This window comes from Rhinichthys klamathensis, unplaced genomic scaffold, assembly GCF_029890125.1.
Source record: "Rhinichthys klamathensis goyatoka isolate OS25496 unplaced genomic scaffold, OSU_Roscu_1.1 h1tg000092l_1, whole genome shotgun sequence".
Lineage (NCBI taxonomy): Eukaryota > Metazoa > Chordata > Actinopteri > Cypriniformes > Leuciscidae > Rhinichthys > Rhinichthys klamathensis.
The window spans coordinates 2,001,717-2,017,459 of record NW_026606631.1 but is presented as its reverse complement, the minus strand read 5'-3'; the positions used below and the strand labels follow the sequence as shown (position 1 = coordinate 2,017,459).

The 15,743-nt window shown below is 37.8% G+C and overlaps 1 protein-coding gene across 2 annotated transcripts; it reads right to left on the bottom strand.

Annotated features, from left to right (window-relative positions):
- Positions 1-13,346, bottom strand: th (tyrosine hydroxylase). Of its 2 annotated transcripts, XM_056252095.1 has the most exons (14): positions 13,139-13,346; positions 12,264-12,335; positions 11,959-12,162; positions 10,819-10,993; positions 10,628-10,716; positions 10,467-10,534; positions 10,330-10,380; positions 10,104-10,249; positions 4,385-4,520; positions 1,776-1,845; positions 1,621-1,677; positions 1,445-1,540; positions 1,225-1,358; positions 1-309 (listed from the first exon to the last, which is right to left on the bottom strand). In XM_056252095.1, the coding sequence occupies exons 1-14, from the start codon at positions 13,220-13,222 to the stop codon at positions 150-152; spliced, it is 1,542 nt and encodes a 513-aa protein (XP_056108070.1). In that variant the 5' UTR covers positions 13,223-13,346; the 3' UTR covers positions 1-149. The 2 variants fall into 2 exon arrangements, with proteins under 2 accessions (XP_056108070.1, XP_056108071.1); XM_056252096.1 differs by lacking the exon at positions 12,264-12,335 and having other exon boundaries at positions 3-309; positions 13,139-13,342.
- Between the last annotated feature and the right edge of the window lie 2,397 nt (positions 13,347-15,743).

The window sequence follows — 15,743 nt, the reverse complement described above, 5'->3', positions numbered from 1 at the left end:
TAGAGTTCCAACATGAAGTTTTGAGGCTGTTTTAAAAGCAACGACGTCAGTATAGCAGCAGATGTAGACGTAGACGCACAGCATAACGATGAGACGTCACATGTGAAGCAGAGAGGAACAGGAGAGTCGTTCGGCTCCTGGAGACAGAATCAAGCCAACACATTCAGGGCATCCGTGAGGATCTTCAGCTCGTCTTTAATGGTCTCCAGCCCCTGCTGGATCTTCAGAGGGTTGTCCAGCACTTCTATGCCGTCTGTGTACGGGTCGAACCGCACAGAAAATGGTCTCTTGATGCGGGTCACGTACGCTCTGTTGTTAAAAAAAAAAAAAGTTTCATTATTGTTGTTATAAACACCTGAAATGATTTAACAGCAAATAGTTAAGACAATAAATTACATGAAAATGTATGCAGTAAATTCCTTCTTTTATTAGTCAATACTTGCTAGATTTTATAAGTTCTGACTAGGCTAAGTTAAGTTTTTATAGAGTAAAATAAGCTGAATGAATGAATAAAAGTCGGCATGTCGTGTGGTGCTATATGTAATCTAAAACTATTTCAAATATTAATTAGCATTCATTTAAAATGTGTCATAAATATGCAATTTGCCTTATATTTTCATTAATGTTTTAACCAAAAGTCTTAATTTTGGTGAAAATATCTGTTCATTAAAAAGTTCATGGACATGTAATGCAATAAATAAATAAATACATTTATTTATTTATTTATTTAATGCATTACATGTCCATGAACTTTTTAATGAAAAAGTTTTTGATTAATTTTTTTATAAAAAAAAGTAAATTACTTGATTGCAAAAAAATAAAGACAAAAACAATGCAAATGTACGTATGTAATATCCTATTTTTATTTTATTTGTGAGCATTTGTTTTATTGACTAATTTAATTACTTAGTTTGACACAAATTAAAAATATATATATTTATTTATTTTCATTCATTCATTTAATTTTTCATTACAGAGAATGTAATTATTCGCTGTTATATATTTTGTTGTCAAAAATGCATTATGTAAAATTGTTTTATAAATAAAAAATAAATAAGTAACAGTAGATATTATTTGACAAATAAAAAAAAAATGTATGGACCACTATAATCATTTTAAAAACGTTTATTTACACTTTTGAAAACTTATTTTCATTCATAGTAAATGATATGATGGCCAAACCTACAGCACTGACAGCAACAGAGTATTTTTGATGCAGCTCACCTCAGTTTCTCTGTGGCAACTATGAAGCTCTCCGACACAAAATAGACGGGTTGGTACGTCTGGTCTTGGTACGGCTGAACAGCCACAATGTCCGGGTCGAATTCCCGTCTCTCTGGCTCATCTGAGAGAGAATGCTGAGAAAACATTGGGCAACATTAAATGTCAAATGCATTCATCATAAAAAGCAGTCAAAACTATTCATTCGATAAACGCCACCAACCACCAGCTCTCCGAAAGACGACAGCAGTCCTGCTCCATACGCTTTGATCTTCCCTCCTTGCTTACACAGTCCGAACTCCACCGTGAACCAGTACAGCTGGAAGACACATTCAGAACAAACACATTCAGGGTTTCTAGTGTACAGCAGCAGAGTTTGATGAGATGCGTTGTACTCACTGTTGACAGTTTCTCAATATCTTCCTCAGAAGCTCCAAGAGAGGCCAGACCAATACTCTGAGAAAACAGAGAGATTTCAGGACATAGATCCAAGATCAAAGATGTAAGGAAATATGGGATTTGTACATAAATCTTTTTTTTTTTTTTTTTTTTACCTGAGAAAACTGTGCAAATGTTCTATCAGCCAATATCGGCACATGTCCAAGAAGTTCATGAACACAATCCCTGGAACGGAAAAGATACAAAATAATTATGATTATTTGTGACTATACTGTGCAAACATTTTCATTAAAGCAGACTTTAATTTTTTTTACCCACTTAAGTAGGACTTAAGAATATCGTTATATGTAATTTTCATCATTACTTCTATTATCTTTGAAATAAAGTGTACTGCCAAAATGTATTGACAAGCATTTATGATGAACTAAAATGAACTTTAATGTAATTTCTTGTAAGTTATGTGTTTTAAATGTATAAGTTAACCACACACGCAGTTTTATAATTAGATACATATGCTTTATTATGTCAGTCAACACATCAGAATTTGTGTTCTTAGTAATACTATTGTACATTGTCCTTGTTACATGTACTTACTGTAGTTATACATATAATTACACTGTAACAAAGACCCCTACGGTTACACTTAATTTTAAGGTGTCATTGTTACAGTGTAATTATATATTTAAGTACTGAGTAATATTAATTAACTACATGTACTTGCTATAGGGTTAGGGTAGGATTAGTAGTTGTTTGAGGGTTAGTTGCATGTAATTATGCATAATTTACTGTTATTGGTATTGGTAAGCGCATGTAACATATGTAACAAGGACACTGTTAAATTAAGTGTTATCAAATAAAGTGTAACATTATTCTTCAAAGAATGACAAAAGATTATTAAAACAATGATTTTAAAATGTACTTTAAAGTAAAAGTTTTAATTTGACATTGCTACAAAGTGCACTTTTTAATTGTGTACTTAAGAGTGTTAAGTAACAGTCCTGGATGTCTTCTCTCTTTAAGTACATTTAAGAGGCCTTTTATTTCATTAATATTATATTATCTGCAAGTACAGTTGTTTACAAATACTTTTAAGATTTGAAGTATGCTGCAAGTGAATATTTAAAACAATTAAGTGCACTTCAGCAAGGGCTGCAGTATTTATATAATGCAATGTATACAATGTACAAATATATACTAACCACATGGAAAAACAATAAGTAAAATGTACTTTTTTTTAAATAACTTGTTCAGGTAGAAATTTCTGTAAATTTCTGTAGTATTTGTTTATGTACTTACCACATAATCATTTTTATCAGGGCACATGGAAAATCTCTAAAGTTTAGCTAATCACATTTAAGTTAAACATTTTAAGTGTAATATGTTAATTAAATTGTAATTACACTGAAAGAAATTATAAACGCAACACTTTTGGTTTTGCCCCCTTTTTTCTTGAGCTGAACTCAAAGATCTGAGACTTTTTCTATGTACACAAAAGGCCTATTTCTCTCAAATATTGTTCACAAATCTGTCTAAATCTGTGTTAGTGAGCACTTCTCCTTTGCCGAGATAATCCATCCACCTCACAGGTGTGGCATATCAAGATGCTGATTAGACAGTATGATCATCGCACAGGTGTGCCTTAGACTGGCCACTATAAAAGTTTTACTGTATTTTATTTTTTTATTTTTTTCCCAAAAAAAAAGAAAAGAAAAGGTTGTTGATTGTGGCCTGTGGAATGACGGTCCACTCCTCTTCAATGGCTGTGGAAAGTTGCTGGATATAGGCAGGACCTGGAACACGCTGTCGTATACGCCGATCCAGAGCATCCCAAACACATTCATTCATGCTGACTGCAGGAATGTCCACCAGAGCTGTTGCCCGTGAATTGAATGTTCATTTCTCTACCATAAGCCGTCTCCAAAGGCGTTTCAGAGAATTTGGCAGTACATCCAACCGGCCACACAACCGCAGACCATGTGTAACCACACCAGCCCAGGACCTCCACATCCAGCATTCACCTCCAAGATCGTCTGAGACCAGCCACCCGGACAACTTCTTCAACAATCGGTTTGCATAACCAAAGAATTTCTGCACAAACTGTCAGAAACCGTCTCAGGGAAGCTCATCTGCATACTCGTCGACCTCATCGGGGTCTCGACCTGACTGCAGTTCGTCATCGTAAACGACTTGAGTGGGCAAATGCTCACATTCGATGGCGTCTGGCACTTTGGAGAGGTGTTCTCTTCACAGCTTTAATTGTGGCCAGCCCTAAGGCACACCTGTGCAATTATCATGCTGTCTAATCAGCATCTTGATATGCCACACCTGTGAGGTGGATGGATTATCTCGGCAAAGTAGAAGTGCTCACTAACACAGATTTAGACAGATTTGTGAACAATATTTGAGAGAAATGGGCCTTTTGTGTACACAGAAAAAGTCTTAGATCTTTGAGTTCAGCTCATGAAAAATGGGGGCAAAAACAAAAGTGTTGCGTTTATAATTCTGTTCAGTGTACATGCAGTTAAGTGTCCAAAAACATTGCAATCAGTTTGCACTTAAGTATATTATTTTTAAAAGTATTATTTCTGTAATAAGTACTATATTGAACTACTTTTTCACTACAAGCTCGTTTATTTTATTTGACATACAATTTTATTAGGTTGCAGTGTTTCACCGTGTACTAGGCAGTCAGGATGTAAATCAAATGCTTAATAAACAGGAAGTGTCTTCATAAATGTAAAATGTGTGACAGTAAGTCTCTTACGGTTCAGGCGAGTGCATGGGGGAGGAAGCGTGCCGGATGTACTGCGTGCACTGGAACACACGGAAGGCCAAGCTGGCCAAAAAGTCTCGTGCGGAGAGGAGACCTGCCACTGGCCTCAGCTGGAAACCTGTGCGCTCTTTATACATTAGAGAGAGAGAGAGAGAGAGAGAGAGAGAGAGAGAGAGAGGTGCTTGACTGTGCCAAACTCATCACCATCCTCCTGTCTGGTTGCTAGGGTGTTGCTATGCTGTTGCTAGAGTGTCCTAGGTGATTTCTATGCAGGTGTTCTGAGTGGTATGGTATTGCCATGCTATGCCATTCCTAGGGTATTTTGGGTTGTTGCTAGGGCGTTTCTATGTGGATGTTTTGGGTAGTTTATATATTGGTTGCTAATGTGTTTTAGGTGATTGCTATGGCATTACTAGGTGTTTGCTAGCACAATGTTATGGAGTTGCTAAGGTTTCCTGAGTGTTTGCCAGGGTTTTGGTGTGTAGTTGCTGGGTGATTGCTGTGAAATGCCTACGAGGTTGCCAAGGTGTTCTCAGTGGTTGTGAGGAAGTTCTGGGTGGTTGCCAAGGTGTTGCTATGTGGTTGCTAGGGTTATCTAGGTGGTTGCTAGGGTGATCTAGGTGATTGTTATGACATTGCTATCCAGGTGTTCTGAGTGGTTACTATGGCATTGTTATGCAGTTTCTAGGGTGCTCTGGGTGGTTGCTAGGGAGTTGCTATGAGGATGATCTGGGTGGTCGCTATGGGCTATGTGGTTGCAAGGGTGCTCTGAGTAGTTGATCCGGCAACTGTGCAACAGTCGGGTTCCGGATGTAAGAACTCCATGTTCTCCGTAGGGAAATTGATTTTGAACGATAACTTATAACCCTTTAAAGACAGATCTACTGTGAGCTACAAAGTTGTTAATCAATGTTATTTGCCAAAATATTTCAGCTTTTTTTTTTTAAATAATCATGCTTAACAGCGGAATTTCTGGTGAAAAACTGCATTACCCATGATGCTGTACAGAAGATTACATCAATCAGAGAGTCGAAACAAGCGACACGTGCCAAAAGATCTCCACCCACTCCCATGAAGCATTGCAAATGATGTCATCAAGTCTGTCTCCTACACTCTCAAAATACTTAAATGTTAGTATATATGGATATTTTTCAATGAACTTAAAATATATTGTTATTTTTATAAATATACATATATATCATATACACTCACCGGCCACTTTATTAGGTACCCCATGCTAGTAACGGGTTGGACCCCCTTTTGCCTTCAGAACTGCCTCAATTCTTCGTGGCATAGATTCAACAAGGTGCTGGAAGCATTCCTCAGGGAGTTTGGTCCATATTGACATGATGGCATCACACAGTTGCCGCAGATTTGTCGGCTGCACATCCATGATGCGAATCTCCCGTTCCACCACATCCCAAAGATGATCTATTGGGTTGAGATCTGGTGACTGTGGAGGCCATTTTAGTACAGTGAACTCATTGTCATGTTCAAGAAACCAATTTGAAATGATTAGAGCTTTGTGAAATGGTGGAAGTAGCCATCAGAGGATGGGTACATGGTGGCCATAAAGGGATGGACATGGTCAGAAACAATGCTCAGGTAGGCCGTGGCATTTAAACGATGCCCAATTGGCACTAAGGGGCCTAAAGTGTGCCAGGAAAACATCCCCCACACCATTACACCACCACCACCAGCCTGCACAGTGGTAACAAGGCATGATGGTTCCATGTTCTCATTCTGTTTACGCCAAATTCTGACTCTAACATCTGAATGTCTCAACAGAAATCGAGACTCATCAGACCAGGCAACATTTTTCCAGTCTTCAACTGTTCAATTTTGGTGAGCTCTTGCAAATTGTAGCCTCTTTTTCCTATTTGTAGTGGAGATGAGTGGTACCCGGTGGAGTCTTCTGCTGTTGTAGCCCATCCGCCTCAAGGTTGTGCGTGTTGTGGCTTCACAAATGCTTTGCTGCATACCTCGGTTGTAACGAGTGGTTATTTCAGTCACTGTTGCCCTTCTATCAGCTCGAACCAGTCTGGCCATTCTTCTCTGACCTCTGGCATCAACAAGGCATTTCCGCCCACAGAACTGCCGCTCACTGGATGTTTTTTTCTTTTTCGGACCATTCTCTGTAAACCCTAGAGATGGTTGTGCGTGAAAATCCCAGTAGATTAGCAGTTTCTGAAATACTCAGACCAGCCCTTCTGGCACCAACAATCATGCCACGTTCAAAGTCACTCAAATCAACTTTCTTCCCCATACTGATGCTCGGTTTGAACTGCAGGAGATTGTCTTGACCATGTCTACATGCCTAAATGCACTGAGTTGCCGCCATGTGATTGGCTGCTTAGAAATTAAGTGTTAACGAGCAGTTGGACAGGTGTACCTAATAAAGTGGCCGGTGAGTGTATATATACCATAGCTGGTTGGTTTGGTTCATTGCTTATAACTCTTTAACAAAAACTTTTTTTAAATCCCTATTGGAAAAATGATTTGAAAAAAACAAAAAACTTCCGGAACCAGCGCAGATAAAAAAGGGTGCGGGCACTGTTGCACACTATTACTGTACAAGGAGAATGCTAACACATTGCTATTTGGGTGGTTCAAAGGATTCTCAGGGTGGGTTGCAAGGGTGTTGCTATGTGGATGCTCTGGGTGGTCTCTAAAGGCTAATTCACAACGCACCTACAGACGGCAACTGACACATAACCTGATATCGCCAAGTATAGCATGTTCCTGGATCCTGTATCTTAGTTGATCCTGGTACAACATTCCAGTCAATCAATCAGATTTGAGGGACAAGTTTACGGTTTATGTCAAGTTTAGGATTACAACCAGGGTTACATCCTTCTAGATCAGTGTTGTTCACCTATCATTTCCCTATGATTTTAGGCATAAGTTATGGGCAGGGTTAGGGTTAGGGGTAGGGATAGGGTTAGGACTACATTTTTGGGACAGGAATGTTGTGCCAGGATCAACAAAATATGTTGACCCAGGAAAGCACCAAATCGGCTATCGGCTAAGTCGGCAAAATCAGGACATGCGGTCACTTGGTCACGAGCTTGTTTCCAGCAATTGAACATGTTGAATCAGAATTAGACTATCTGAGAAGTGACGTGCTGTGATCTGGTGACTCTTGCCGTTGGTCTGTGTCTGTCGGTGCAGTGTGAATTATTGGCCTATGGATATGTGGTAGCTAGGGTGTTGTAGGTGGACGTTTTTAGCATTGCCAGACAGCAACATAGTGTCGACCCAAATCCGGCCCACATCTGGTAAATGTGGAATCCACACATTCCAGATGTGGGCCAGATCTGGGCCGACACTATGTTACTGTCTGGGTTACTAGGTTGCAGGGACGTGCACAGGGGGGTTGCTCAGGTTGCCCGGGCAACTGCCCATATGCCCTTCTCGACTCAGGTTGCCCTACCGAAAAAAAAAAGAAAAAAAAATGGTACAATGGATGCAGAATTTCACGTAGGCCTATATTAAAAAAATAATTAAAAAAAATAAAATCGCAAAGCCTCATTCACTTCCATTCGGGCACCGAAAGTGAAAGTCAGTAAGGGAAGGGCAAACTGTTTACATGGCTGTAGCGCTGCACGCGACCATAGACTGCACGCGACCGGCGTAGGGCCACGCAAATTACTTAAGGCCCCGCCTCCATCTCGTGTCATAGCGCGTCAATTAATGTGTACAACATCCATGGCAAAATGAAGCGAAACTATCCTTCTGGTCACGAAAAGAGGAAGAAGAAAAAAACCATGAGAGTGAATTGCGGGAACAACAATCAGGTAAACTTGTGTTCTCTCCTCTCTAAGTTTGATGTTAGCAAAGTTTGATGTTTTTCGGTCTTGCTAACCTAGCTGGGCAGGCAGTGCATCTCTTGCATCACTTTGTGCCTGACAAAAGTGAGAGTAAAATACAATTATTTATTACGTTTGTTTTTGATAAACGACAAAGTGCAACGGTGTTTGTTTACTGCAGCTCGGAAAACATAACCGCGTCGCGTGTGTTATCGTGCGTTCAAATGCGCGTGCATGAAATGAAACGCGCATTTTTCAAGCAGAAATATGTGGAGACCAGACATACTGTACAATATATGCACGTGAATGATGGCACTCCCAATCAAAGTACACATTATACTTTTAAAACAAGACACTGATTATCTAGTCTCAGTGTTAAAAACTCTAAACAACTACACTAATTATGCAAGATAGAAAGCAATGTATTGACAATTTGACATTGATTGACTATTGATTTATAGGCTATATTGAATTTAAAATGTTGATTAGCTGGACATACTGGTCAATATGGATGCACATCCCTCAGTAAATAATAACCATAAATCAAGAATGGCTTCAACATGCATAATAAAAAAAAAAAAATCATACTGATGCCGAAAATGCCCAGGCTGTAGAGAGAACCAAAGTTAATCCCAAAAGCCAAAGCTCAGGGTTATAATTTATTATTTTCTTCTTATTTATGTTTACGTTAATATTCACTTACTTAATAATATTCACTTGTTATCTTAACATTCTATAGAAAATACTCTATTCAATAAATATTGTTTGTTGGAACTTCATTCTGTTCTTTGTTGTACTTATTCTTTGACTGTTTTGTTTAAAGGAGGGAGGATTGTATGGGAGCACTGAAGTGTCAGGTGTGACTGTGGCAATGGCAAATGGTTTACATAGCTCATGACATCACGGGTCAGGTAGAGGGCCCCTTAGCAGAATTTTGCTTAGGGCCCCAGGGAGGTCAGGATCGGCACTGGGTTTAGCAGTCGATTCTGTTCCCTACCGGAATTCCTGTTCCCTTTACGCAATCATACTACAAATCATGCGTAGTTGCCCAGTTACCATACGTACCATCAGAACTGAATTCGAGCAAAAAGCACAATTGAATGTACGGGAAGCCAAAAGGTTAAAAAAGGATTGTATTTTTTCCCGAAATCTAAGCGGTTTTTTTTTTTATTAGAAGCGAGTTTTTCCCCATCTGTCAATTCAATCCAGATTATTTATTTTCAAATTAAAAAATAAATAAATAATAATAATTAAAAAAGACAATAAACAATAATATGAGGAAATCTTTTTCTCATGTGTATTTTGGTGACATTTAACATATTGTTAATACATTTTGTATACTGTTTACAAAGTTGTATATCATAAACCTGTCATCTCTGACGTTTTGCAATCTTTATAAATAATAATAAGACCATAATATGAGGCATTGCGTTTGGACATAAACACGATCAGATAAGGCAATTTGTATGGGCAAAATTCAATTTAATATATTCCTTCATATAGCCCGTGAGTTTTTTTGGGGGGGGGGGGGGGGGTGGGGGGGGGGGGGGGGGGTTGGGGGGTGGGGGGGTTGTGTCTCTTTTTCAGGTCAGAGCAACTGCCCCACAAAATTCCTGTGCACGTCCCTGCTAGGTTGTTTTCTAATGCATTGCTATGGAGTTGCTATGGGTGTTAGTGTTGACTTATAGGTGGTTGCCAGGGTGTTGCAGGGTGGTTGCTGTGGCATGGCAATGTGGTTGCTAAGGTATTCTAGGTGGTTGCTGAGGTGTTTTCCGAAACGCTTAACATATTGCTAGTGTTTTCTGTCACTAATAACCAAACATGATTTGTTATATTCAACAGCATGTTGAATGATGCACGGGTTGCACTGTTGTCTAGCTGTGCGATAATTTGATTTGTACCTTTTAAGAAGCGGGACACATCCTCCAGCTGAGGGATGTTATCGGGACTGTAGCCACAGTGTTTCTCCAGCAACTGGAAAGCCTCTAAGTGTTCACTACAGGCGTGGGTCGTGTACAGATCTCTGAGGGTGGAGTACACTTCTCGCCTGCACACATTTGGTTGCATGTGAGAAATTTGAACTAATTTGTTCATCAAGGATAGGTTGTTTATTTCAGCACAACGCACCATGTTCCGATCTCCTCTTCCGTATACTCAACTCTAGGAATCGATTCTCCTCTGGGAAGAGACAAGTGTCAGTCAAATATCTGCGCCTACATGTCCAGAGAGGCAAACATAAACACATAAACACTGTTGCAACATACTGTTTATATTTAAAGGCAATTTCTCCAATCATCTTCCGTCGTTTCCTGTAAACAGGGTCTGTGAATCCCTGCAAAGACATAAAAAAACGTATATAAGAAATACATGACAGAATTTGGGTAATCAAATGTAGTTATATTGGAGGAACCATTCCAACACTTACTGGATGATCCTGATCCAGATCGGGATCATATTTGGTGACAAGATGATGGCATCTATCCAATTCAGCGATTTTTCTGGGAAACCAATGAACTGAAGAACGACAAAAGTACTAAGCGTTCATGGAAAGTACTGTAAATGACATTCAAATAAGGAAAAGAAAAACATAGCAACCGTACGTATTAATAGACGCACATTTGACCTCTTTTGTGGTTTTGACGTCCTCTGCACTCCTCTTCAGAGAGCTGACCAGCGTGCTGACGTCTGACAGGTGCACCTCACACTGAACATAATACTCCAGATCCTCCAAGCCGTCCTTTGGTTTTCGGCTGGGTCTGGTCTCAAGATGGTGGATCTTGGCTTCAAATGTCTGTGGTGTTCAGTAGTTGAACATTACAATAAAACCCCAAAGAAAATGAATGCACATATTGTGGCAATGCCATTAAGAAAGTGAAAAAATCTGGTGAACTCTCAAATGTACAATGAAAACGATGACCAATTCTCACCATTGATAGTTGCTTATTAGCTTGCATGTCACTAGAATATTGGCTCTTTATTAGTACTTATAAAGCACATATTAATGCCTTATTCTGCATGTTCATATTCTATCCCTTAATCTTACCCAATATCTAAACTTAACAATTACATTACTAACTATTAATAAGCAGTAATTAAGAGTTTATTGAGGCAAAAGAAGTATTTAATAGTGAATATGTTCCACAAACTAAAGTGCGACCAAAACTATTTATAACATTTGATTTTCGAATGAATTAGCAATTTAAATACGAATAAATAAATGTCATAATATTGATATATTATTATATTATTACATATAAAATAATGTCATACATTAATAAGTAGATCATTTAATTTGAAACATTTTTGCATTTTGTTGTTCCTCAAGAACATATATATGAAGAAAAACATATTTAGATTAAATGTAGACAATTTTAAACAAAGATTTGGGGTTTTCTAGTTTTGTAACTCATGTCAATGTACCGTACATTTTGCAAATAATTTAGTCTGATATTTAACCTAATTGACGAATAACTAATATTTTATATTTCAAAACAAAGACTAAGTAGTACTGAAAAAAAAGTACCGGTAGCCTAACTAAATTTGAAACATCATAATTTGAAATAGTCCTAAAGGATCTAACGCGAGAATAAGAACCCCAAATCGCTGTTTTTCAGGATCTTAATTGATTCACAATGGATTCTTATTTGTGTCCATTAGGATTCTATATTTTCAAAATCCATCTTTTAGCGTTTCTTTCTTCACGATATCTGGTCTAAAAAATGTTGCGAAAAAAACAAATCCCATGATCTGCCTTACCTCAAAAACCTTGAGAGTGCGGGACAGCGCTGGGCTCTTTGATATCCTCAGAGAGAAGAAGAGACTGAGCAAGGCTTTTCCATCGCTCTCCTCAAACACGATCTGCTCGTTGAGTCCCGCTACCTCCGCTGCCGCCGCCGCCGCCTCGCGCTCCTTACGCGCGTCCTCGATCAAACTCTGCCGCCTTCCCACAAACTTCTGAGACTGTTCGAAGACAACACCGCACTTCATTGAAGACGACACATTCATGTCTATTCATTTTTAAGATGCATCTAATCTATAAATAATTACGTAGACCTGCTTACCTGTTGGACATCGGATGGAGGTGATTTACATCTCCAAAAGCGCATAAGAACTTCAATGCAGTGTATGTAAACCTGCCATATAGCTCAGACTTAATCATTTGCTCTTGAGCCAATGTTACAGCCACTTATAGACTATATTTTCAAAGCGTTTGCGTTTACTAATAACCGCGCAATGCTGTGCGTAATTCTCAACGGAGATTCTATTTACTCACAGCAAAACGGTATAGATGGAGGTGCATCTACACATTACTCAATATGCGAGAAGTAGAAGTTAATTATATTATTTCTCAAATTATTAATTAAGTTAATGAAATTTATTAATTTAATTGCATCAGATAATACCAAACTAACTGGCATCTGCAAACAAATGCTGGACGAATGTTTTTTCTCAGAACTAACTTCTTAAATGCCACTCTGTAGGTTTTCTCAGTTTTAAATAATATATATATATATATATATAATAACAATGTATAATATATATATATATATATATATATATATATATATTAATATGTTTGTATAATATAATGTATAATTCCATTTATAAACATTTGTCATTATTTTTTTTTTTTAACTGATAAATAAATGACACTTGGTTTGGTATCTTGTTTTCTGATAAAAATGAAATTCATACATTTTAAAGTGAGTCTTAAGTGTCAAAATCTGCCCATCTGTATAGATTAATGAATGTAATAGTAGACAGTGTAGATTTTCATGACCAAACTCCCATGAAGTTTAATGCGTAAACGCATCTCAATTTTATTACAAAGATTGACGAGAAGGAAATGTCAAATGTTATTCTTGCTTTCTTGCTTTCTTGTCCTTCATTCTAAAGCTATTTAAGAGGAGCGCACAATGAAGTTAAAGGTTCTTACCGTGATAGAGTCCGAGCGCTCGAGTTCAGACGCAGCTCTCCGGATGCTCTTCGTGGAAGATGTGGAGCTGCTTGAATTCGGCATATTCAGATGACGCGCGCACGGGACAGATGAAGGTATCTTATTGTGCTCTCTTGGGAGTGCTCACTTACTTCCATCTGTAGCTTTCTTTCCCCTTTATTTATAGAGATAATGTCTCTTGACTGACGTCAAACTGACCCCCTCCTTCTCCGTCATTGAACATCTTGCCTCACAACACATTCGTTGATAATTCGATTCTTTGCTGTTTGCTACGTAACTGTGTGTCATTTACATTTGTCACTTGTTAGTGTATGAATGAAAAACCAGCAATTGTTACCTTAAAGAGCGATTACTTGAATTAACCCATTAAAGCATGCTAAATAATATCAGTGATGCTAAATAATGGAATTAGTTTTTCTAATAGCGTTGGCTAATTTAGATGTTACCATTTTTAGGTTAGCATTTGTTTTGAGTTTAAAAATAAGTCTAATGACAAAAATGTGTATGTTTGCTTTAGAAGTGGTAATTTTATATTTTATTTATTTATTTCATAGTAATTTTTGTTGGTCAAACAATATTTGTGGGCTATATTTTGTGTTATTTGTATTGTCGTGTTGTGAATTGTTTTGTGTTTCATAGTTTTTTTTTTTTTTTTTTTTCTAAAATGTGCTGAAAATCTTATAATATAGCCTTGGAATGAAGGTACAGTATGTGGCTATAAAAAAATATCTGAAATGTTTATTGTTGTTAATGTTATTTTTAATTCATTTACTGCGTATAAAACATCTGAAAAATAAATCGTTTTGTGACGTTTACCAATTAATTGATAACTCTACCACAATCCATTTTACTAAAGCCTTGGTTTAATTTCCCCTTTTTTAAAATCTTGCCCATGCAGCTCTAGTTACTCTTAGGTCTTAGATACTTGGCATTTAAGATTTTTAATCTAAAGTGACTTATAAGGCACCAACTGCAATGACAGTCAGCCTGGAGCAAGCTGTGGTCAAGGGCATGATGATGATAGAATAGGACTTGGTACTTTGGATTGAACCTCCAACCTATGTTTTAGCAGCCCAGACCCTCAAACATTATCCAGTCACCCTGAGGGTCTAACGTTTATGTTAAATGACATAAGCCAGAGATCGACTGGGTTACTTTAAAATGTAATCTGTTATCCTGCTGAATACAAATCAGTTTGCAACTAAAAAAAAAAAAAAAAAATGGTATACACTTCAGATATCCCAGAGAGCAACTTATAGTGTCAGCCCAGATCTGGCCCACATCTGGTACCAGGGAGGTATATTGATCGTGAAATCAGAATTTTATTGTCTTTAATTATTCATTCATTAATTCATTCATTCATATTAATTCATTAATTTATGTCACTTGTTTAAGTTATCTAAAAAAATATTTTTCGATTTTTCGACTCGATTGGGGGCCCCCTGGTGGCCAAGGGGCCCCAAGCAGCCGCTTAGTTCGCTTATGCCTCGGGCCGGCCCTGGTGACGCCAAATGACATCTTATTTAATCGTCCAACAAACGTCCTGTATTAACGTCCGTAGAATTTCTGTATAAGGGCTAATTATACTCCAAATGTGGTCATTTTGGACGTCACATTTTGATACCTTAAAGGTGCAGACTGTGACGCCAAACAACGTCTTATTTAGTCGTCCAACAAACGTCCTGTATTAACGTCCAGAGGACCTCAGGAGGTGCAGACAGTGCTTTTATACTGCACTGTTCATAACCTTTGTCTCATTTTAACTGTTCCAGTTCATTTTTCTGTAGCTTCATTTGATTGCTTTCCTTTCCACCACATAACTGGAAAACATTCCAATGTAGCCAAATCCATCCATTTCCAGTTCAAACCTGCCTCTGAGCCAAATGCTACAGGAAAATTAACTGGTACAGAAAACAGGCCCTCCACCCTCTGGAAAGGGATAGGCATACAGTTGTGCACAGAGGTTTAAGAAATCAATTCAATCCCCACTCATTTTTATTTTTTGTAAATCACTGTATGATCTGTACAATTTCAGTTAAACACAACTATCACACAAGTGCTAAACAAGACGCAAATGTTGAGTGACTTAGTAACTGACTGCTGTGTGTGTGTGTGTGTGTGTGTGTGTGTGTGTGTGTGTGTGTGTGTGTGTGTGTGTGTGTGTGTGTGTGTGTGTGTGTGTGTGTGTGTGTGTGTGTGTGTGTGTGTGTGTGTGTCATTATATATATATGTGTGTGTGTGTGTGTGTGTGTGTGTGTGTGTGTGTGTGTGTGTGTGTGTGTGTGTGTGTGTATATATGAAGACAAGAGTTCAGATGCAAAAGCCTCTGTGCCATTTGAAATTTTCTTGTAGAATGATAATTTTTATCAAGCTTGTATATTTAAGTTCAGTAATTTCACTTAAATGACAAGGTAATCTTCATTGCCATTTAAGTGAAATTACTGAACTTAAATATAGAAGCTTGATAAAAATTATCATTCTACAAGAAAATTTCAAATGGCACTTAGAGGCTTTTGCATCTGAACTCTTGTCTTCATATATATAAATATATATATATATATATATATATATATATATGCGTGTG

Coding starts and splice junctions, on each gene's coding strand:
- th (XM_056252095.1), bottom strand. CDS start 13,222: ATGCCGAATTCAAGCAGCTCCACATCTTCCACGAAGAGCATCCGGAGA. Junction 10,535..10,627: donor ATCTGGATCAGGATCATCCA/GTAAGTGTTGGA, acceptor ATGTCTTTGCAG/GGATTCACAGACCCTGTTTA. Junction 1,846..4,384: donor CCCATGCACTCGCCTGAACC/GTAAGAGACTTA, acceptor TTTCCGTTCCAG/GGATTGTGTTCATGAACTTC.